The 22,088-nt window shown below is 48.2% G+C and overlaps 1 protein-coding gene across 2 annotated transcripts; it reads right to left on the bottom strand.

Annotated features, from left to right (window-relative positions):
* Window positions 1-11,866: 11,866 nt before the first annotated feature.
* Window positions 11,867-15,091, bottom strand: Zfp579 (zinc finger protein 579). 2 transcript variants are annotated; one of them, XM_006228256.5, is made up of 2 exons: window positions 14,955-15,091; window positions 11,867-14,376 (listed from the first exon to the last, which is right to left on the bottom strand). In XM_006228256.5, the coding sequence occupies exon 2, from the start codon at window positions 13,922-13,924 to the stop codon at window positions 12,236-12,238; it is 1,689 nt and encodes a 562-aa protein (XP_006228318.1). In that variant the 5' UTR covers window positions 13,925-14,376; window positions 14,955-15,091; the 3' UTR covers window positions 11,867-12,235. The 2 variants fall into 2 exon arrangements, with proteins under 2 accessions (XP_006228318.1, NP_001119748.1); NM_001126276.1 differs by having other exon boundaries at window positions 11,867-13,926; window positions 14,955-15,039.
* Window positions 15,092-22,088: the final 6,997 nt, after the last annotated feature.

Raw genomic sequence — 22,088 nt, 5'->3', positions numbered from 1 at the left:
CAGTCAATCAGTTCTCCTGTTCTTCTGTGTGGGGACCTGGGGATCAAACTCAGGCTAGGTGGCGAGCACCTTTGTGGGATGTACATCTTACCAGCTCCCACAATTCATATTTAAATAAAGACCCGCAAATAAACAAAGTTATGTTCTGACAGGCTGGTGAAAATGGGAGCAGGTTTTTGGGAACCTGACTCTTGCCTTCCTCAGGGCAATGGTTCAATGATGGCTCATTCTGTATTCTGGGCAACTTTATAGACCACAACTGCCACAGAGGCGATGGCACAGATCTCTGATTCAAGCACTCAGGAAGGGAAGGGAAGGGAAGGGAAGGGAAGGGAAGGGAAGGGAAGGGAAGGGAAGGGAAGGGAAGGGAAGGGAAGGGAAGAGAAGGTTCAAGGCCACTTTTGGAGACCTTGTTTCAAAATGAAAAGTCAAAAACAACAGAGATAACAAAAACAGGGCTCAGATTGTATCTCATTGATAAAGCACCTGTGCAAGGCCCCGAGGCTGGGCCAGTGCACATGTGCCCACGTGCACAGACATAAACACACATGCAGACACAGACACACAGAGACACAGATACATTCAGACACACACCAAGAGAGACAGAGACAAAGACACACAGAGACACATAAAGAGACACATGCACAGAGAGACACACACACACAGAAGAAACACACACACACAGACACATAAAGACACATGCACTGAAAAAGACAGAGACACACACATACACACATACATGCAGACACACACATACAGACACACACACAGAGACAGAGATGAACACACACAGAGACACACAGAGAGAAACACACACACACACACACACACACACATACACCACATGGTGAAGAGGAAGCTGGGTTGTATCTTAGTATACTTTCCCAGCATGTGTGAGACCCTACCTTTAATACTTAGTATTGGAAGAATCTCTCCCAACACACATTTTTTTTTTTTTTGGTTCTTTTTTTCGGAGCTGGGGACCGAACCCAGGGCCTTGCGCTTCCTAGGTAAGCGCTCTACCACTGAGCTAAATCCCCAGCCCCCCCAACACACATTTTTTAAGGCAAGGTCTCATATAACTCAGGCTAGCTCCCAAGAATGACCCTGAGTTTTTGATCCCCCCCGCCTCCAGATCCTGAGTGCTGGGATGACATGTTCACCACTACACCTAGATTTAAAAAACAAAACAAAACAAAAACATTTATTATATTTGTTTGAGTGATTTGCCTGAATGTGTGACTGTGTACTGTGTGCGTACCTGGCACCTTTGAAGGCCAGGAGAGGGTGCTGGATCCCACAGGAGTTAGGAACAGTTGTGAGCTGCCATGTGGGTGGTGGGACCAGAACCCCGATCCTCTTCAAGAACAGCACGTGCTCTTAAGCACCAAAGCATCTCTCTAGTACCATATACCTGTGGGCTGTTTTATAAAACGTGGTACTAGGGATCAAATCCAAGGCTTTGTGCACGTTAGGCAAACACTCTGCCAGACGAGCTATGCCATGCTATTTTTAGTTTACATACAAAACTTAACAACTTGGCAGAGAACATCTGGGACCAGAAACCCCACCGGAGCCTACTCTGGGTTTCTCAAGAACACTGGAAACTGCCACCTAAGAACTGTTGCCTTTTTCAACCCAGGGGCTTCTCTCCTAAATGGACCATCATCTCAGCCTTTTCCCATCTCTGGACTGTCTCCTGGAGTGGCCCACCATAACCCCCAAAGGGCATCTTTTTAATGCTCAACTCTGACCTGGCCCCTCCTCTTTTCCATAGCCTCTCTTGGCTCCACACTGCTCTTGGAAGAGTCCAAAGCTCCCCATCCTGGCCCCAGATCTCTTAGGGGCTGGCACCTGCTCTGTCTTATCTCCAGTCTCACCCCATCTCACCCAACACCCCAGTCACACGGAAGGTTTCAGAGTGCCCAAGGCACGCTGGATTCTTTCTCTCTGTCTCGGGAAACGTGTGGGGAATGAAGAGCCAGACTGATGGCCAAATACAGTGGGTCTAATGGTTGAATAAATCCTGTGTGATTAGCAATAATTCTAGCTGGTATTTACTGAACTCTACGTATTACCAGCCCCCGTGCTAATCCTCACAGCAGCCCTAGGGAGGTCTGTCCTATTCTTAGCTGTGTTTCATAGTTGAGGAAAGAGAGACTTGCAGAGATTAAGTCTCCTGCTCCTTGTCCTGCTGGGGGTCAGTGGCAGAGTTGGGATCTCCCATGCAAAGCCGCTGCATTTCATACCTTTTGCCGAAGTTTGCAAACCACGGGCTATGGGCAGATACATGTCAAGCAAGGTTACTGCCTTCTGTCTCAATTGCACGCAACCTTAATACACACTTCCTTGGACCTTGCGTAAGTTAAGTCAGGGCTCCTTGACCCCATGGGTGTCTGCAAAGGATTTGGACAGGCCTGGTAATAATTTTAAAACAGGGTGAACCTGATCTAACAGAGGTGCCAAAGTCAAGTCCAAGAGTAGCTCTCAAGAGTCCTGAGGGTGAGGCAGGAAGAGGTGTTTGAGCAGAGACCATGTGACAAGTGTAGGAACTGAGGTCACTGCCATGGAGACTGAATTCTTATCAGAACAAGGGGATGAAATAGCTGTGGAATGTCCTCTCTGCTGCTGTGTATCCAGCGGTGTGGGGGATTCTGAGGTATAGCAGAGACCAAATCAGCAAACAGGTCTTACAGAGTCTACACACAGGTGATCTACAGAGAGAGGAAACAGCCTGGGTGCTGGCCCACATCTATATTCTCAACATTCAGGAGGTCGAGACAGGAAGATCTGCAGCTCAAGGCCAGCCTGGGTATACAGTGTTTAAGGCCAATCTGAGCTAAAGGCCAGACTATAAACAAACAAACTGTAACAAAAATACAGAGGTGGGGCTGGGAATGTAGCACATTCAGTAGAGTGCATGTTTGGCATGCGCGAAGCTCTGGGTTCAATCCCACATGTCCTATACATGCCATACACACAGGAAAACAGTCATACACATAAAAGAAAAGAAACAAGTCTTTAAAAAGGAAAACCAAAGCAAGACAGCTAGGCACAGTGATACTTATCTGTAATTCCAGCACTTGGGAGGTAGAAGCAGGATGATCAGAGGCTCAAGGTCATCCTTAGCTACATAGCACGTTCAAAGCCAGTCAACAATAACAAATCCCTGGTTGCCGAGGACACTGCTGTGTGTGTGTGAGAGAGAGACAGCTAATTTAGTGTTTCTTTTGCAGATAACGAGGACATTGTAAAATCGATTGCAGCAACTGTCATTGGTTGAGCCCACACTGTAATGACAGACTATAATGAAAACGGACCGTGGAAAACCATAGATCAAAGTAAACACTTATTCCCCAATTAATTGATTGATTTTGGTACATTTTAATTATTTACTGTGTGCATGTATTGGGTGGAGGCTGTATGTGTCAGTCAGAGGGAGTCAGTTCTCTCCTTCCACCATGTAAGTCCCAGAACTTGAACTCCGGTCTCCAGGCTTGCTCAGCCAGCACCTTTAACAACAGCTCAGACATTTCCTTGGTTTGTTTTCTATTGCTGTGATAAAGAGTCTGACCAAAAGTAACTTGGGGAGGAAAGTCTTTATTTGGCTTACACATCCCAAGTCACAGTCTAATAAAGGCAGCTTCGGTAGGAACTCAACACAGGAGCTTAGAGGAAGGACCTGAAGCAGAGGCCATGAAGGAACATTGTTTACTTACTTTGTCAGCCTGCATACATATACAGTCCAGGATCACTTGCCTCAGAGTGGCATCACCCACCCTGATTTGGGCTCTCTGATATCTCTCACAATCAAGAAAATGCCCTACAGACTCCACCTTGTAACAACCTGACAAAAACCTAAGCAGGGCAGCCATCTTGCCAGCTTTATTTGTTTTTGAGACACAGTCTCATGTAAGCCAGGCTGGCCTCTAAAAGCACTAAGTAGCCAAGGATACACTTGAATTTCAGACCCTCTTCTCTCCCGCCCCCCTGAGTGCTAGAATAGTCATTCTTAGATTATACACGGCAGGTGAAGCTACCATTCAAGCTTGTTAGACTGGTACTGTGCCAACTGTACCATGGTTTCCAGTCTCATTTCAAAGATTTAACCCTGCTTTCATATATAGAAGTATTATCTTAGGACTAACATGGTCTCAGTGGTAAGGGTGGTGCTTGCCATCAAACCTAATGACCTGAGTTCAACCCCCAGGTTCTACATGATGGACGGGAATATGACCCCCCATTCTTATAAGTCGTCCTTTGACTTCCACATGCACCATGAGACACACACACACTTACACACAATAAATAAATAAAATTCATAAAAATTAATTTCAGCAAGCCAGGTACTGGTGGTGCATGCCTTTAATCTCAATACTTGGGAGGCAGGGGCAGGCAGATCTCTAAGTTCAAGGCCAGCCTAGTCTACAGAGTGAGTTCCAAGACAACCAGGACTACACAGAGAAATCCTGTCCTGAAAAACTAAAAAGATAAAAAGAAAAAAGAAAGAAAAAATTACTTTCAGTGATGATCAATTTTGTCTGTTCCCCCCACCCCCGACCTGTGGTTTTCTTTTTTTTTTTTTTTTTTTTTTTTTTTTTGTTCTTTTTTTCGGAGCTGGGGACCGAACCCAGGGCCTTGCGCTTCCTAGGTAAGCGCTCTACCACTGAGCTAAATCCCCAGCCCCTTCTTTTTTAAATTCAAGACTGTATGAATGTATGCATGTAGTTTTTGCAACACTAAATGTAGAACCTAGGGACATACTCTAGGTAAGTGGTCTAACACTGAGAAACACCTCCAGCCCCTTACTGGGAAATTCTAGGCAGGGGCTCTACCACTGAGCTATGCCCCCAGCTCTGCTCTTAAAAGTCTTACTCTTTTGATACAGGATCTCACTATATAGGCATCTTGGCCTTAAACTCACAGTCTTCTTGTTTCTGCCTCCCCAGTACTGAGATTCACAGGTGTTTGTCACCTGTGCAGCTGTCCTCTGGTCTGTCTGAGCCTCACTTGCTTTCATTATAAAGTAGGGAGTCGGCTAGTCTACGGTCCTCACCTTGCTCATTGCTGTGTGTTTACTGTGCATCTGATGCTGAGGACACGGTGAGCTCCATGGCCTCTAGGTCCCAATGAGAAGGAGTGGATGACCAATGAGTCGATGGGGAATATACAGGAGGGACAGTAGCTTTAACTCATTCAACAGATGAGAAGAGAAGCCCAGAGAGCTAACTGTTCAGATTATTTTGTACCCGCTCTATTCAAGACACATCCTTTAAAAATTACATTTAGGGGTTGGGGATTTAGCTCAGTTGTAGAGCGCTTGCCTAGGAAGCGCAAGGCCCTGGGTTCAATCCCCAGCTCCGAAAAAAAGAACCAAAAAAAAATTACATTTATTTATTTATTTATTTATTTATTTATTTATTTATTTATTTATTTATTTAATACTTGTGCTTGGCACAGCCTGTGTGTGGAGGTCAGAGGAGTTTGCAGTAGTTTTTCTTTCTGTCCTCCCACCCTCTGGGTTCTGGGGATCAAGCTCACACCATCAGGATAGGTGGCACGTGCCTCTACCCTCTGAGCCCTCTCTCAGGCTGGCAGAAACACTTCTTCTCCACGGGGGATCAGTGACTAAACCTGACTGAGATCAGCATGCTGGCATGTAATCCATGTGGATGGAGGGACGAGGTGGCACGAACTGTTTCTTATAAAGACTCACTGCAGCTTGGTATGGTGATACCACATACACATAATCAAGGGAGGTGGAAGATGAAGGACCAGGAGTTGACCTGGACCCTGTGCACACTGCGTATTGTAGATATTGTAGATGTAATGAGGTATGACTACAATCCCAGTGCTTGGGAAGTGGTGGCAAGAGGATGCAGAGTTCAATGTTATCCTTGATGACATATAAGCTCGTTATAGATGAGCTTAGGACCAGCCAGCAAGAGAGAGACCTTGTCTGGAAAAAAAAGTGATTGACACCCGAAGAAAAGCACTTGAGGTTGTCCTCTGGCTCCCAAACACACATGACTACTCATGCATGAACACACACACACACACACACACACACACACACACACACACACACACACACACACGTATACGCAGAGAGAAGAGAAAAGCATTGAAGTCCTAATTCTTAGCATCTCAGAACATGGTGTTATTCACAAATAGGATTGCTGCAGTATCCTTGCCCAAAGGAGAGTACTCCAATGTCAAATGGGCTCCCATCCCTGCAGGGTGGACTCCTGTGTAGTTTTGTCAGGTCTGACATGGTCTGGAGTCTTTTGGAAAAATTAATTTTTCCTGTGGTTATTTCTATGGAAGATTATCTTGATTGTGTTCATTGACATGGGAAGATCTGCCCATTGTGGGTGGTGCCATTCCCTGGGCAGAGATTGGCACTGTATAAGAACAGAGATAGTAAAATGAATACAAGCGGGCATGCATTAATTCACTGCTTTTGGCTCTTGACTTTGACTAGCTGCTGCAGCTTGTGCTCTTTGCACTCCCTTGCAGTGATTAACTATAACTTAGAATTGTGAGCCAAATACAGCCTTTCTTCATGAAGTTGTTTGGGTTTTTTTTTCAGGGTATTTTTTAAATCACAGCAACAAGAAACAAAACTAAGACAGACTCTAAGTCAAAATGACAACTGTCCACATAGGAAGATGCTCATGTGTAGACAGAGATATAGGGAGATGCTGTATGTGGCTGCGAGGCTGTGTCTACAAGTCAGAGGACCCTGAAGGCTTCCAGGGAAAGGCAATGGAAGAGACCTCATGTGGATTTAACTGACTTGGGAGCTTAGACCTCTGTACCCCTCAGGACAGTGCAACAGAGCAATGTTTAATCTCCACAGTTTTAAGAGCTTGTCTGTGCTTTGTCACGACAGCTTTAGAAAAGGAACAGGTGGGTAGACTGCAAGCAAAGAGAAAGAATTCCTTGCCAGATGACACAGTTAATATGGTGGCCAATAAGTTCCATGGGTGGCATCTAGCTCCTGATAGGGAATGATGGACATGATGGTAACTGATGTAGGGTCAGAGACTGAAAGAGAGAGACAGAGAAAAAACAGAGAGATGGAGAGACAGTGATAGGGAAAGAGAAAAAAGAGGCACAGACAAAGGTAACAGAAAGCAGAGACAGAAGAGAAAGCAGAGACCCAGAGATAAACAGGGACAGAGACCTAGAGACCAACAGAAAGATGCAAAAAGAGACATAGACAGGGAGAGACATAAAAAAATACAGATAGAGGTGGAGAGAGAGACAAAGAAGCAGAAACAGTGGCAGAGAGATAGCAATGGGGAGGTGAGATGCAGAAAGGGCAGGCCTGGCTAACTTGTTTGCTTGGCAGAAGGATCAAGACAGTAGTAGACTGTGTTCATTTTCTATGCTGCACCCTGAAGTGGCACCCAAATTCTCTGGGCCAAGAATCCAGATGGCTGTGGGCTTCTCAAGACTGAACTCAAGATGTGGGCTGGGCTGGGTCCTGCTCCAGGTTCATTCAGACTGTGGTGGTACCCAAGTCCGTGTCTCTAGGACCAAGTTTTTAATTTCTTGGTACCTTGCTGGCTATGGGCTGGAACTGCCCTCAGTTTCAGAGGCCATCTGTATTTCTTGCTGTGCAGTATGGTATGTGTATACCTCCAAGGTCAACACAAAGAGCCTCCTCCCCCGTGTGGCATCATCCTCCAGCCTCAGAAAAAGCTTGGTTTCTTTTAGGACTTCATCTGGTGAGGCCAGGCCCGTCTCCCAGGTTTCAGGGAGATGGGTCAGACAGGCTGATTGGCATCACCTGCCTGTCACCTCCCTTTAGCAGCTGGGAAAGCATCCAGTGGAACAAATGGATTTCGATATCCTGGAGGTTAGCTTACATTTATGTTGTGTGGGGGAACAGCAGAGGTTTGGGGTGGACTCTAGGTGGGGGTAGAGCATTTACAGGGAGGCCTGGAGGGAAGTGTAGGGTTGCTCCAGGCAGAGAACTGCCTATCAAATCTATGAAAGGTGAGAGCTGTACCAGGACTGGACAGAGGCAGGGAGACAGCCAAGGTGAGGTGCCCATCCCTGGAAGCTTCATGGGAAGGGCGCAGGAAATCAGCTGGGTTTATGGGTCCTGACACAGAGTCACTCTCCCTCTGTCTCTCTTCCTCCTCTTCTCTTTCCCTACTTCCCTATCTTTCTGTGTCTCTGGTCTCTCTCTCTCTCTCTCTCTCTCTCTCTCTCTCTCTCTCTCTCTCTCTCTCTCTCTCTGCCTGTCTCTCCTCATCTCTAGAACTCTGAGTCTTTGCATGCCATCATTTCATCACTGTTCTCCTCACATCCCCTCCTCCTCTCTCCCTCACTTCCCTTCTCCACACAGGGTGGGGTAGGAGCCAAAGGTGATATTTGTCTGGTCTGTTCCCTGCCTGGCACCATGTGGGCAGTAGCAGATAAGGCTTGAGGAGGCTGGGGGCTCTGCCCAGTTGCATTCCAGAGTCAGCCTAGAGGAGTAGAAGTTCTCATGATGGAGACCTAGCGAATTACTGTTCCCACAGCTTCTGTTCCCTGGGAGAGAAGTGTGCCCAGGTCCGGATCACTGTAGTCTCTGTTTTTCTGACTGCACCTGTATCAGAACAGGTAAAGTCCAAGGAAATAAATAAAGCAGAGTCAGATTTACGCCACTCACCTTATAACACAGCACCTGACCTATAAATCATACCACCTAACCTATAAAGCAATGCCTTCAAGATCAACTTGATGCACAGAAATGACTGGATAAATTAGTAAACCAGGATATGGAAAGAATGGACAACACTTCCTTGCAGTTAAGAGACAAAAAAGATTATTCTAGAAACTTCCATCTCTACTAGAAGCTTCAATACCACGTCTTTCTTCCCCATGTGTACATGCTTAGTGACTTATTTACAAAGAATAGAAGCCAGGCCACCATGGTTGGGGCTGCGTATGATCCCAGGGTTCAGGAGGCTGAATTAGGAAGATGAATTTGGTGGCCAGCCTGAGCTACATGGGAAGACCTTGTCTGAAACATAAAATAGAACAAAAACAAAACAAAATCCAGGTGATGAGGTGAATGCCTGTAATCCCAGCTTGGGCAATAGAGGCCGAGGTTGGGAAATTTGAGACTAGCCTGGACTGCATGAGACTTTGTCATACAACAAAACAAAACAAAGCATACAGGCTGGACCTGATGGGGTAAGACATGGCCCAATATTCAAGGCCAGTCAGGAAATTAGAGATCCTGTCTCAAAATAAAAGTTGAAAAGAAAGACTGTAGAGATGGCTTAGTGGTTAAGAGTGATTGTTGATCTTGCTGAGGATGTGAAGAAGAAATAGAGGTAAGGAGACAGGAAAGAAAGAGACAGAGATGGAGAGACAAACATGGAAACAGAGATATAGAGACAAAGAGAAAGGGGAGAAGACAACTACCTATCATTTCAGCCTCAGGGGATCAAGTGCCCTCTATTGGCCTCTTGGGTACCTACACCCACGTGCTCACACCCAGAGGGCCATATATACATAAAACAAAAATAAATATTGTTTCAAAGTGAGGGAATTGGGGATAATGTTCATCCATAAAACCCACCAGCAAAGGGCTGGAGATGTGGCTTAGCAGTAGTGTGCTTGTCTAGAACAAGGCTCCATATTTAAAAGAATGGAGTGCGGGGTCAGTGACATAGCTCAGGCAATAAAGGCACTTGCATCTAAGTCTGATGATTAGACTCCAACCTCAGAGACCCTAGTGGGTGAAAGAGAGAGAGAGAGAGAGAGAGAGAGAGAGAGAGAGAGAGAGAGAGAACTGACTCTTGAAAGTTGACCTCTGACCTCCACACCATGCTGGGGCACATGCGCCAAATACTTGAGCACACTTGCATACACACATACATACATAGTATATGTAAATAAATAAATGTAAATTGTTTTAAAATGAAGTTTTCTTTTAAAAATAGATGCATGAGAATTCTATACTTTTAACATAACTTCCTTGTGAATTGCTGCTTTAGTCATTTTTCTGCGATAAGACATTATGACTAAGATAACTTATAAAAGGAAGCATTTATTTGCAGCTTACAGTTTCAAAGAGTTAGAGTCCATGACTATCATGGAGGAGCACGGCAGTAGGAAGGCATGGGGCTAAAGCAGTAGCTGAGAGCTCACATCCTGATCTACTGACCTGAGACAGAGAGTCAGCTGGGAATGGCAAGGGCTTTTAAGACCTCAAAGTCCACTTCCAGTGACACAGCTCCTTCAACAGTGCCACACCTCCCAATCCTTCCCAAACTATTCCACCAACTGGAGTATTCCAATTATGAGACTATGGGGGACATTCTCATTCACATCACTCCAATTTCTAATTGCTCTAATATAAGGTTTTAAGTAAAAAGTATGAATTGATGATGGTAGATAGGTGAATGGAAGATGAATAGGTGTCAATGAATTAAAGGGGATGGATGAGTAAATGGATATGAGTTAGGTCAATAATGAATAGATGATGGATGGGTTTAGGATGAGTGGATAGATGGACGCATGGTAAATAGATGCCAATAGATGGCAGAGGGTGGATGGTGGAGAGATGAACGAATGATGAATGCAAGAACAGCCATCACAAATGGAGAGATGAATGGTGGATGGGTAGATAGTAGATTGGTGGGTGGATAATGAATGGATGGGTAATGGGTGGATGTCAATAGCTGACAGAGGGATGAAGGATGATGGATGAATGGATGGATGAATGATGAATACAAGACTAACAATCACAAATGATAGGTAACAGATAATAGATGGGTGGATGAATAACAGGTAGATGATGGGTATCTGGAGAGTTCAATGGGTGGTGTACTGGTGTCACATTCCCAGTGATCCTGCTTCTATGGGCCTGTACTTCCTACCCACCTTGTCCTGTACCATCTTTCTCCATCTACCCCCTAATAAAATGCTTTCTTACATTTATTTTCTGTGCATGTATGTATGTATGTATGTATGGGAGAGTGTATATGTGCATGCATGCACACGCACCACTGTTAGCACGTGGAGGTCAGAGGACAACTTGTAGGAGTTGGTTTCCTCCTTCCACCATTTGGGTCTCTGGTATCGAACTCAGTTCCTCAAACTCAGCTGTAAGTGCCTTTACCTACTGAACCACCACACTGGCCCCTAAGAAGCTTTAGGATTACTCAGTCGCTCCATCTCCTTGTCTATGTCCTCCCACTAGAGTGAAAGCCACAGATTGAGAAGGGATTGCCAGAAAAATGAAAAGCACCCAGGACAAAGTCCAGCACAATGTAGGCGCTCCAGGAGGCATCCCAGCATGAATGAAGGGAGAAAGAAGGTAAGGATAATTCACAGACTAGGGCTGAGAGCACAGGGCTATGGAGCCACAGTGCCCAGGGCCACATCTGGCTGTGTCACTTGTTGCTGTCAGTTCATATCCTTGCTTTGACTCCACTCCCTAAGGGCTGGGGTTACAGTTATGGATCCCCACACCCAACACGGATCGTATCTGGTACTTGGGTTTCCCTCAGGAAAATGGAGTCTATTGGCACCTTTATGATTGCAATGGGAATTTTGGGAAACGCCTTTTCAGAAAGGGTGTTGCAGACTTCCCACATACAGTAATGATTCTGTGCCTAGAAATCTGCCCTACAAATTCAAACAGTGCATACTATGCTGATAGGCTAAAATTGCATGCAGGGACATCACGGTGCTGTCTTAGTACAGTCTTTCTTCTGAATCCAGGGTCCACAGATTTCTTTCGTTATTGATGTCGGACATCCCCCTGGGATCTGGTGCATGAACGACTTCATTCTGAACCCAAGCATGGTAAATCCTGACTCACCCGACCCCCACAGACAGCCTCACTCGTGGGTTGCACGAACTCACATTTATTCACAGAGACAGAGCAACAGGGGCAGACCTTTTGCACTGGGAAACCCCAGGGTCTGGCAGTTCCAAAGAGGTGATGGTGTCCAGTGTGTATAATAGGGATGGGCAGGCTGGGACAAACCCAGCAGTCTTTATCCTTCTGGCCAAATGTCCTCTGCCTTGTCCTGCCTTACTTAAGACATGTGTTGGGGTGAGAGGTTCCTAACCAGCATCAGGGGTCTAGGGGTGGGTAAAGGAGAAGGTGAATGACCCAGGGCTCAGGGGAGGCAGAGGAAGCTCCTCTCCTTCAGTTTCCCTCTTCCTTACTGCAAACCGGGAGCTCAATTCGGAGGGTGGAAGGTGGATGTGTGGGTCAGGAGGCCAGGTCTCCCAATCCACATAGGTGGGCCTTGCTGTCCACCTCCTCATCCTCCATCTCAAAGGCTGAATGGTCTTGGCTGTCAAAACAGGAGGCGCTGAGAAAGACGGGAGGAGCCGGCGGGGACTGAGGTGGAGTGCCAGGTGAGGGAGGCTCTTCCTTGATGTGGGAGATGGGCAGAGGGAGCCCTTCTGCCTCCTGCTTAAACGGCTGTGGAGGCTGAGACGACTGTATGGCCTGGGTCTGGAGTGCCTGCAGCGCTGCAGCCCTCTCCAGCTCTGCCCGTTCCAGCTCTGCGCGGTGGCAGCGTTGGTGGCGTAGGAGGCTGTAGGCGCGGGAGAAACGGCGTGGGCATCGCGGGCACGGATGCGGGGCGGGACCCCCGGCATGGACTTGAGCGTGACGGGCCAGGTCTGCCAGTCGCTTGAACTCCCTCTGGCAACGCACGCACTGGAAAGGGCGTGCCCCAGAGTGGGTGACCCCGTGCTGGCGTAGGTGTGCCCGGCGTCGGAAACCTTTGCCACACTCAGGACACCAGAAACGTGGCTCCCCCGCCGGAGGCCGGGCTGGGGTGGCGTCTCCACCATTCTGCCCGCCTTCGCCCCCTTCTGATGCACCTCCACATTCTGCCCCTTCAACCCCCTCAGGCCCTTTCCCTGAGTTCCGTCCACCTGAGGCCTTGTCGTCCTTCTTGCTGGCCCCGGGTAGTGGGGCCAGCAGGCTGAGAGGGCCATGGACACGGCGGTGCTGGCGGAGGTAGGAGGCCAGGCGGAAGGCCAGGCCGCAGTCTGGACACACAAAAGGCCGATCGGTGGAGTGGACTAGCCGGTGACGCGACAGAGACCAGGGCCTGGCGAAAGCCTTGAGGCAGATGGAACACTGGTGTCGCTTGGGGCGGGGCGGGGGTCCTCCTTCGCCTTCCTGTTCGCCCTCAGGGCGCAGACACGGGTGGGCTTTGAGCTCCCCCTTGGTGGCGAAGGCTTCGCGACAGCGGAGACACAGCAGCGTCCAGTCGGCCTGGAGGAGGACCTGTTTCTCCTCCTGTCGCCCCGCAGCCAGTGCCAACTCTGCCCTTAGCTCCGCAGCCCCAGCCTCGGCCTCCTCAGCTTCCGATTCCCGAGGATCGGTACTCGTGGGGGCAGCCACGGAAGCCGGGTCCCCCGCGGGCCACTGTGCGGTCGCTTCCTCTGCAACCCCGGCCACCACTACCGTGGAGGGCTGCTCCACGCCTTCGTCCTGCGGACCCCAACTGGCCTCGGGCTCCTCCTTCACTGCCCTCTGCGTTGTCAGGTCCATCTCGCCACCTGCGTGCTCCTGGGCCAGGTGGCGCCTGAGCTGGGCCGGCTCCGGGAAGGTGCGTGGGCAGGCAGCGCAGCGCAGAGGAGGCTGAGGCCCGTGGCCACGAAGGTGGCGGGAAAGGTGGGCAGGCCTGCGGAAAGCTTTGGGGCATAGGGGGCAGGCATGGGGCCGGAGGCCCGAGTGGCTCAGCCGGTGTCGAGACAGGTAGTAAGGGAAGCGGAAGAGGCGACCACAGGTGGGGCAGGGCAGAGGTGCCCTAGGGGCTCCTGCACCCCCTCTGCCACGACCACGGCCTCGGCCACGGCCACGGCCACGGCCTCGGCCTCGGCCACGGTCACGGTGAGGTGGGCTGCCCTGGGCAGGTGGAGGGGGCTGTGGATCCATGCCTGTGGGGAAAAGGGGGATAGGCAGGGGTGGGGAGAAGAGATGAAAGATGTGGGGTGAGGTGAAGAGGAGAGCAGAGCAGAGGTACAGGGGAATAGACCCACAGTCCACAGTCCAGAAGAGGAGAAAGGAGAGGCGGGAGAGGAAGGTGGTGAAGAGACAGATATAGGTCAGAAGGGGACAGAGACAGAAAAGGAGAGGAGAGAGTTGTGGAGAAGTAGCAAAGGAGGACAAAGTCCAGGAGAAACACAAAGGAGAGAGAAAGAGAACATAGATATCAGAGGTGGGAATGGGCAGGAAGACAGAACGAGACAAATACAGAGGAGACACAGGGAGACAAAGTCAGCCAACTGATTTTGCTGTAGTGCCCGGGAGTTTGAACATTCTTGGAGGGGCTGGGAACCAGTCCACCCTTGAGGCCCAAGTAGGGTGGGATTCAAAGTCAAGAGGCTCTGTAAATAAAAAGTGTGTGTGTCCAGAAGTCAGGGGCTGGGAGGACCAGGGAGTAGCCGGGTTTAAAGCTCCTGGGTCTGAGGGAGGAGGGGCTGGGGTATGGGGTCCTGGGTCTGAGGGAGGAGGCCTAGGCTCTGGATTCCTGGGTCTGAGGGAAGAGGGCTGGGCTCCTGGGTCTGGGTTTGAAGAAGAGCTGATTCCTGAATTCCTGGGTCTCAGGCAGGAAGACTGAAGGGTAGAACTCCTGGGTCTCAGAACAAGATAGGCGAACTAGACTCTTGCAGGTAGACGCAGCCTCTGAGTCCGGATGAAGGAAGGAGCTGGGTAGGGGGCCCTGACTCACAAGACAAGGGGGAGGAGAGGACTGGGAGCTGGGCTGCAGAAAATCCCCAGAGAGAAGAAGGCTGTGGCCGGGCGTGGTGTCGGGGGAGGGCGTGGATCCTGCCGGCTGTCGGGGGCTCTAGGTCTAAGAGGGGTCTATCTGTTCCGGGTAGGTATGATCTGCAGAACTAGGGCAGCGGGTCGAGGGCTTGCTCAGGGCCCAGGGCTCGCCCCAGTCTCTGGGAGCAGTTCTTACCTCCGCCTCCTGCGCTCCTTTCTTCCTTCCCTGCTGCCGGGCGATCGCGGACAGTGGTGGCAGGGAGGGAGGAGGTTGAGCGTGGTGGTGATGGGGGGGGGGTGGGGTGGGTAGGGGTGGAGAAGGAGGCTGGGCTCGGTGTTACAGCCTAAGTCTTCCCCCCGGAAACACGGCGCTTGGTCGGAGGCTAGAAGAGGAAAGACTGGCTGAGAAGCCGGAAGCGGAGGGCCAGGGACCTTGGGGGGCAGAGGAGGGCGGTGCGGCTCCTGGATCTCGGGAAGGGAAAGGACTGAAGGCTTGTCTTTTGGACCCTCAGAGAAGGAGGGGGCTACAAGCCTGGGACTTTGGATCCAGCTTGCCACCCCTCCTCCATTTCCCAACAGATAACACATATTCATTCATTCTTTCAACAAACAGGCATTTATCAAGTCCTGCCGGTGCCAGGCACTGTGCTGGGCTGCTGGGTCAAGAAGGCAAAGATGGAGATGAACGAAGCAGTAAGTGATACAGGCTTGAAAGTGTGACCACCCTCTATGATAGAGCTTGACTCCCACCGTCCCTTGGTTGCCTGGGCAAGCAATTCTCTCTTCTCCGAGCCTCAGTTTCCCCCTTTATGGTAAGCCCCAGGATCACAACTCGACCACTTTTATCAGAGCACCTACTGTGGTCTGGCTCTGTCCTTGGTGCTGGATCGATAAAGGCAACATTCATAGTATGATAAAAAGAGACGGACAAGAGTCAGTCACCAATGGTGTGGCGAAGAAAGCTCTGTTTTGGGCAAAGTACTGTGGGAATGCAGGGATAGTGAGCTGCCTTTCAAGGGGAGTGAACGCCATTCCTCTAGTCTTCCTCGGCAACCACGTTTTATGGAACCTGGAGCTTTAATGTTTCAGTCTGCTGGATGGGATCAACCTGGCCACATCTCAAAGTGTATGTGATGGAGATAAAGGTCCGTTGCAGGACTCTGCCTGTATTGGACTGTTGTTTTTCTTTAGGGTTAACTTCATGCAAACATTGTTGGCAAGAGGCTGGGTAAATAGTTCCTTTTGTACATGTCTGCGTTGAGTAGAGTTTTGGAAAGCTTTAACATGCTAGCAATTCCAGGAGTTCACCCTCAAGAAACCAGAAACATGCAATATTATACTTGTGCCAGGTTCTTTGCTGCAGCTTTCTTTTCCTTTTTAAAAAATTTCAATGTAGCTATTTTGGGCAGGCAAGATTGGCTCAGAGCAAAGGCACCTGGTTCATAGCTGATGACCTGAGTAAGCTACCCAGGACCCACAGAGTAGAAAGAGATAACCAAATCAGTTCTTGTGGGTGGGCCTCTGACTTCCACACCTATGTGTCTGCACACACACATACACATACACACATATACAGAAACCCACATTCACATATGTACAAACACACACCCATACATACAATACACATACATACACAGAAACACAAATGTACATGCACACATACACACACACACACACACACACACAAACACACACACACATGCACACATTAAACAAATAACTACAAATGGACAGGGCTGAAGGGATGGCTCAGTGGTTAAGAGTGTTTGCTGCTCTTTTCCCATTCTGTCCCAGAATCTGGTGTGGCCTTGATCCCACTGAGATGCTTCAAAGCTTTATTAAGAAGGTCTGGGTCCGGGGGCTGGAGAGATGGCTCAGCGGTTAAGAGTCTCTTAGCCACTCTTCCAGAGGTCCTGAGTTCAATTCCCAGCAACCACATGGTAGTTCACAACCATTTGTAAACAGATCCGATTCCCTCTTCTGGAGTATCTGAAGACAGCTACAGTGTACTTATATATATAATAAATGAATAAATAAATCTTAAAAAAAAGTCTGGGTCCCCATGAGACCCTACTAGACCCAGGTTTACCAGGAAATTTGGGTAGGAGTGGGGTTGATGTCCCTCATCGTTTATAAAATCAGGAGTGCTGATAAAAGAAGTAAAGCTCTGAAAGGCTCCAGTCCTGCGCATGCCCATGGCCATCACTAACTGCTCCCCGAGCCCACTCAGGATGAATACATCGGCTGAACTTAAGCAAGCTGTGTAGATGGGAACATGGAACATCACTGTACAGTTACCTAAGTACCGTTTACAGTGTGGCATTAGTAAATATGTCTGAGAAGCAAAAAAAGAAAAAAAAAAGAGTGTTTGCTGCTGTTCACGTACCAGTCAAGGGCTTACCCCAACCCCCATTACTTCATTTCCAGCACCTTCTTCTGTGTTTTGAGCATATACACACAGAGGGGCATATTGCCAAATAAATAAAAGTAAATCAAATGAAGTTAAATTCTATTACATTTATCATTTATGTAATATGTTTGTTTATTGTTTGTGTGAGGTGCACACACACCACGGTGCATGTATGGAGGTCAGAGGACAACTTTCAGAGTTCAGTTCTCTCCTTCTGTGATGTGGGTCCTGTCCTGGAGTCAGACTCAGGACATCAGGCTTGGGGACAAGTGCCTGAATTGACTGAGCTCTCTGACTAGTCCACTACTGCAGTCTTGGAAATCACTATGAATGGCTGAAAATCTCAGTTACAGATTGGAGGAAAAAATCATGACTGAGAGGAATCTTTTATGTCCTGAAGAAAAAAACGAACAAACAAACAAACCAAAGAAGGAGCTTACTGTGTGGAAACGCGGAGGTTCTCCAAGTGATCGCGTGGAAGAGAACACAGAAGCCACCTGTGCTAAGTCTCTGCGTGTGTCCCTACCTGCAGCCTGGAGACTTGACAAGATGGCTCTGAGGTTAAAAGTGCAATCAGTGGACTGCACTTGTTGAGTACCTGGATTGGGTTCCCAGTACCCACATAGCAGCTCACAATCCCTCTATAACACTCCAATTCCAAGGAGACCTGCCACCCTCTTCTGGCTTACAGAGCTAAGCCATCATGAGGTGCACATACAAAAAGGCAGACAGGCAAAACACGTAAGATAAAAATAAATTCTTGGGCTGGACAGATGGCTCAGCAGTTAAGAGCTCTGACTGCTCTTCCAGAGGTCCTGAGTTCAAATCCCAGCAACCACATGTGGCTCACAACCATCTGTAATGGTATCAGATGCCCTCTTCTGGTGTGTCTGAAGACAGCTACAGTCTACTCACGTATAATAAATAAATCTTTAAAAAAAATAAATTCTTTTTTAAGAGGGGCAAGGCATGGTTGTGCATACCTGTGAGCCCCTCACTTAGGAGGTGGAGACTGAGTAAAATCCCACACTATCAAGATTCAAGGAGTTAGAGACCTGACTGGACTATGTGGTGAGCCCTAATCTTAAATAAATAAACGAGCAAACAACAACAAAAGAGGGGAGGGGAGGAAAGGAGAAAAATAACAAATTTAGATGGGCAAACAGGAAGAATTCCAAACAGAAGAAAACAAGGGCGCTGTTACTTGGGGGTGGCATCTGCAGTCTTGGATTGGGGCATCCATGGTGGCCAGTTTGTCAGAGAGAAGCCTCAGTCCCGTGCAAGGTCTGTGGCCAGCTGAGCCTGCAATCATTCAGAGAGCACTGAGGAGCCATTGAGAAGGTTTTAAACAGGAGAGTCATATGATCCGATTATGATTTAGAAACATTCCCGAGGAACCTGCACTGAGGCGGAGGGTGGGGGTGGGGAGCGGGGGGCGGGGGCGGGGCGGGGATGCGGGGGCGGGGTATGTGTAAGGTGGAGCTGTAGGCCAGGGTTGTAAGGCTACTCTGGTCCAGGTGAGAGGTAGCTGGGTCATTGTGACTCAGCCGGGTTACCCACTACAGGGATACAATCAACTCACCAGCTTTTCTCCTTCCAGCCTAGAATCCAGCCCCTCAAATTACAGCTCCTCACTTAAATAAACGAAATAAAGGCAGACAACCAAAAGCGTTTGTGCTTGCCCGCAGGGATGAGAGAACGACCTGTGGGAGTCGGTTCTCTCCTTCCACCCTGTGGATTCCAGACATGAAGCTCAGGTCGCCACGATTGGCAGCAAGTACCTTTACTTCTGACAGGTCTTGTTGGTCCAGCCACACCTCATTGGGGTCAATGAGGTTCAGATTCTAACTGTATAGCCCGGATTGGCCTCAAACGTGTGATCCTCCTTCCTCAATGTCCAAAATGCTACCAGGCCCAATATTTCCTCAACTAATTTCCACCTCCTGCTTCCTTTATCTGTAATGCCCTTCCTTTGAACTTAATTCTGTAAGGGTTTCCTTGCCTCAGGCATCCCCAGAGACGTATGTCTGGTGCATGCTAGCTAAAACGGTCCTCAGTTTTCTTTCTTAAAAATTATAAATAAATAAATAAATAAATAAATAAATAAATAAATAAAAGACTAGAGAGATGGCTCAGTGGTTAAGAGCACCGACTGTTCTTCCAGAGGTCTGGAGTTCAATTCCCAGCAACCACATGGTGGCTCATGACCATCTATAATGAGCTCTGATGCCCTCTTCTGGTGTGTCTGAAGACAGCTACAGTGTACTCATGTTCATAAAATAAATAAATAAATAAAAATTGCCATTATTCTTTCGATTTTTTTTATTTATGTGTGAGTTGGTGTGTGTGCACATTTGTGCAGTGCACAAGAAGGCCAGAAGAGGGTGTCAAATCTCCTTGAAGATGTTGGTGCAGTAAGAGCTCTTAACTGCCACGCCATCTCTACTGCCCAATTTTCTTCTTTAAAAATACTTTTGCTACATTTTATGTATTGGTTATGTTTGTGCTGGGGGCGGAGTATGTGTCTGTGCCAAGGCATGCATGTAGAAGTCTGAAGACTGTTCTCAGGAACCAGTTCTCCCTTTTGACCATGTTGGTCCCAAGGATTGAACTCCAGTCACCAGGCTTGGCAGCAGGTACCTTTACCTGATGAGCCATCTGGTCAACTTTACCCTTGTTTTTCAACGTTGCACTTACCTCAAACAAACCTTAGACTATTGGTGATTACCTGGGTTGGCCATCTCCCTCTGGATTTTATAGAAACTCCATGGAGGCAAGTTTCGCTGCACTGCTTCTAGTACCATGCATTTGGGGGATGAGCAGGGCTGGTGACGTAGCTCAGTTGGTAGAGAACCTGTCTAGCTTGCAGGTCGATCCAAGCATGAACCAAGCTTGGTGGCTCAAACCCAGCCCTGGAGATGTGGAGGCAGGAGGATATGAAATAGGTCAACCTGAAACCTTATCAGAAGAAAGGGAACTATGACTTTGGGACCTAGAACGGTGAGGAGTGGGGTGCTGAAGTCAGATGGGGGAGAGAGACAGAGAAGTCTGGTGAGCTTTCAGGTTGGTCAACAAGAGCTCTGCCTCAAAGCGAGCCTTGGGAGTTGCCAGGATCCCTACAGTAATTACTGCTTTAGAGAGGTAGAGGCTCCTTTCTGTCCTCCATGACAGTAGCTGTAAACTTGGCCTCAGGGAGGCAGGTTTGGTGACCAGCTCTGGGATGCCTCTGTACTTGGGAATTGCATGGTTTTTTTCCTTCCTCTCAGATTTTGTGAGTTGTTTGTTGGTGGTCAGATTTTGTTCTGTTTTTAAACAGAGTCTTGCTATGCATCCTGGGCCTGAATGAAACTCACAATGATCCTCCTGCCTCAAGTTCTCCAGTGCTGTCTGGCATTACAAGCCCGTGCTACCATTCAGGAAATGGATCAATCTCTTTCATCACTGTCTTCCTGAGCAGGAAAATATGTGATGGAGGTGAAGTGGGCAGCTCCCATTCATCATCCCCCCAGCCACAGGTAGTTCTGTCTCTATGACAACTCTGGCACCTTTCCATGGTGTTCACTCTGTTCCGAATCCTTCTCTCATGACCCACCTTGTCTTCAGGGGGCAGTGCCTATACCCACGGGACAGGCCTCGTTTCTCCAACTCAAATGTTTGGTTCTATTTTTTTTGATACAGGGTCTCATTTAACCCAGATGCACTTGAACTCTGGATAGATATTCCTGCCTCTGCCTCTCAATCGCTGCTTTGTAGATTTAGGATAGCATATGCCCTAAGATTTATTTTATTCAGGAAGAGTAAGCCTTGTTTCTGGACCTCTATTGCTGAGTGAAGAATACTGTATGTATGTATGTAATGTATTATATATTAAATAAAATATTAAACTTATTTATTTAATTCATACAGATGCTTTGCCTACATGTATGTCTGTGCACTACATGTGTGCCTGTTTTCCGTGAGAAGCAGAAGAGGGTGTGATATGTCCTGGAAAAGAAGTTACACCAGATGGTTGTGAGCCACTATGTGTACTCGAACTCTGACCCTCTGCAAAAGCAGCAAGTGTTCTTAACCTTTAAGCTGTCTCTCCAGATCCTACAAAATACCTCTTGGTTTTTGCATTTTTGTCTGTCTGTCTGTCTGTCTGTCTGTCTGCCTGCCTGCCTGCCTGCCTGCCTGCCTGCCTGCCTATCTATCTACCTACCTACCTACCTACCTACCTACCTACCTACCTACCTACCTACCTACCATCTATCTGGGTAGCATGCATGTACCATGGTGCACCTGTGGAGATCAAAGGGCAAAAATCCTTTCTTCCTTTTCACCATGTGGGTCACAGGGATTGAACTCAGGTTGTCGGTTTGGCAGCAAGCGCCTTTACCACCAAGCCATTTCTGTGGCCCCAACATTGAGAATTCCATAAAGTCTAGCATCTCTGGGGAATGACTTTGATCCCAAGGGATGGGACTTATTCAGATTGGCAACTGTGAGTCTTGGCCAAAAAAGTCACCCCCCACCCAATATCTGTCTCAACTTTCTTCCTTGTGATATATAAGATATACAGATTAAAAAGTGCATGGTGGAGCTGGAGAGATGGCTCAGTGGTTAAGAGCACTGACTGCTCTTCCAGAGGTCCTGAGTTCAATTACCAGCAACCACATGGTGGCTCACAACCATCTGTAATGGGATCTGATGCCCTTTTCTGGTGCGTCTGAAGACAGCTACAGTGTACTCATATATAATAAATAAATTGTAGTGAGCCATATTGGATTTGGGCCTGGCTGTTTTGTGACTGTTTAGCTCAAGGTGGCTACGTGACTCTGGGCTGCATGGCCACAGAGGTTCAACCTTGAAATGACTGCCATACAGACATGAGATTGTTGAACTAAAGCCTCTCCCAGGAAGACCCTGGGAGCAATGACA

Source organism: Rattus norvegicus, chromosome 1, assembly GCF_036323735.1.
Source record: "Rattus norvegicus strain BN/NHsdMcwi chromosome 1, GRCr8, whole genome shotgun sequence".
In the NCBI taxonomy this organism is placed as follows: domain Eukaryota; kingdom Metazoa; phylum Chordata; class Mammalia; order Rodentia; family Muridae; genus Rattus; species Rattus norvegicus.
Note: the sequence above shows the minus strand (reverse complement) of the source record. Positions and strands in the feature narration are given on the sequence as shown.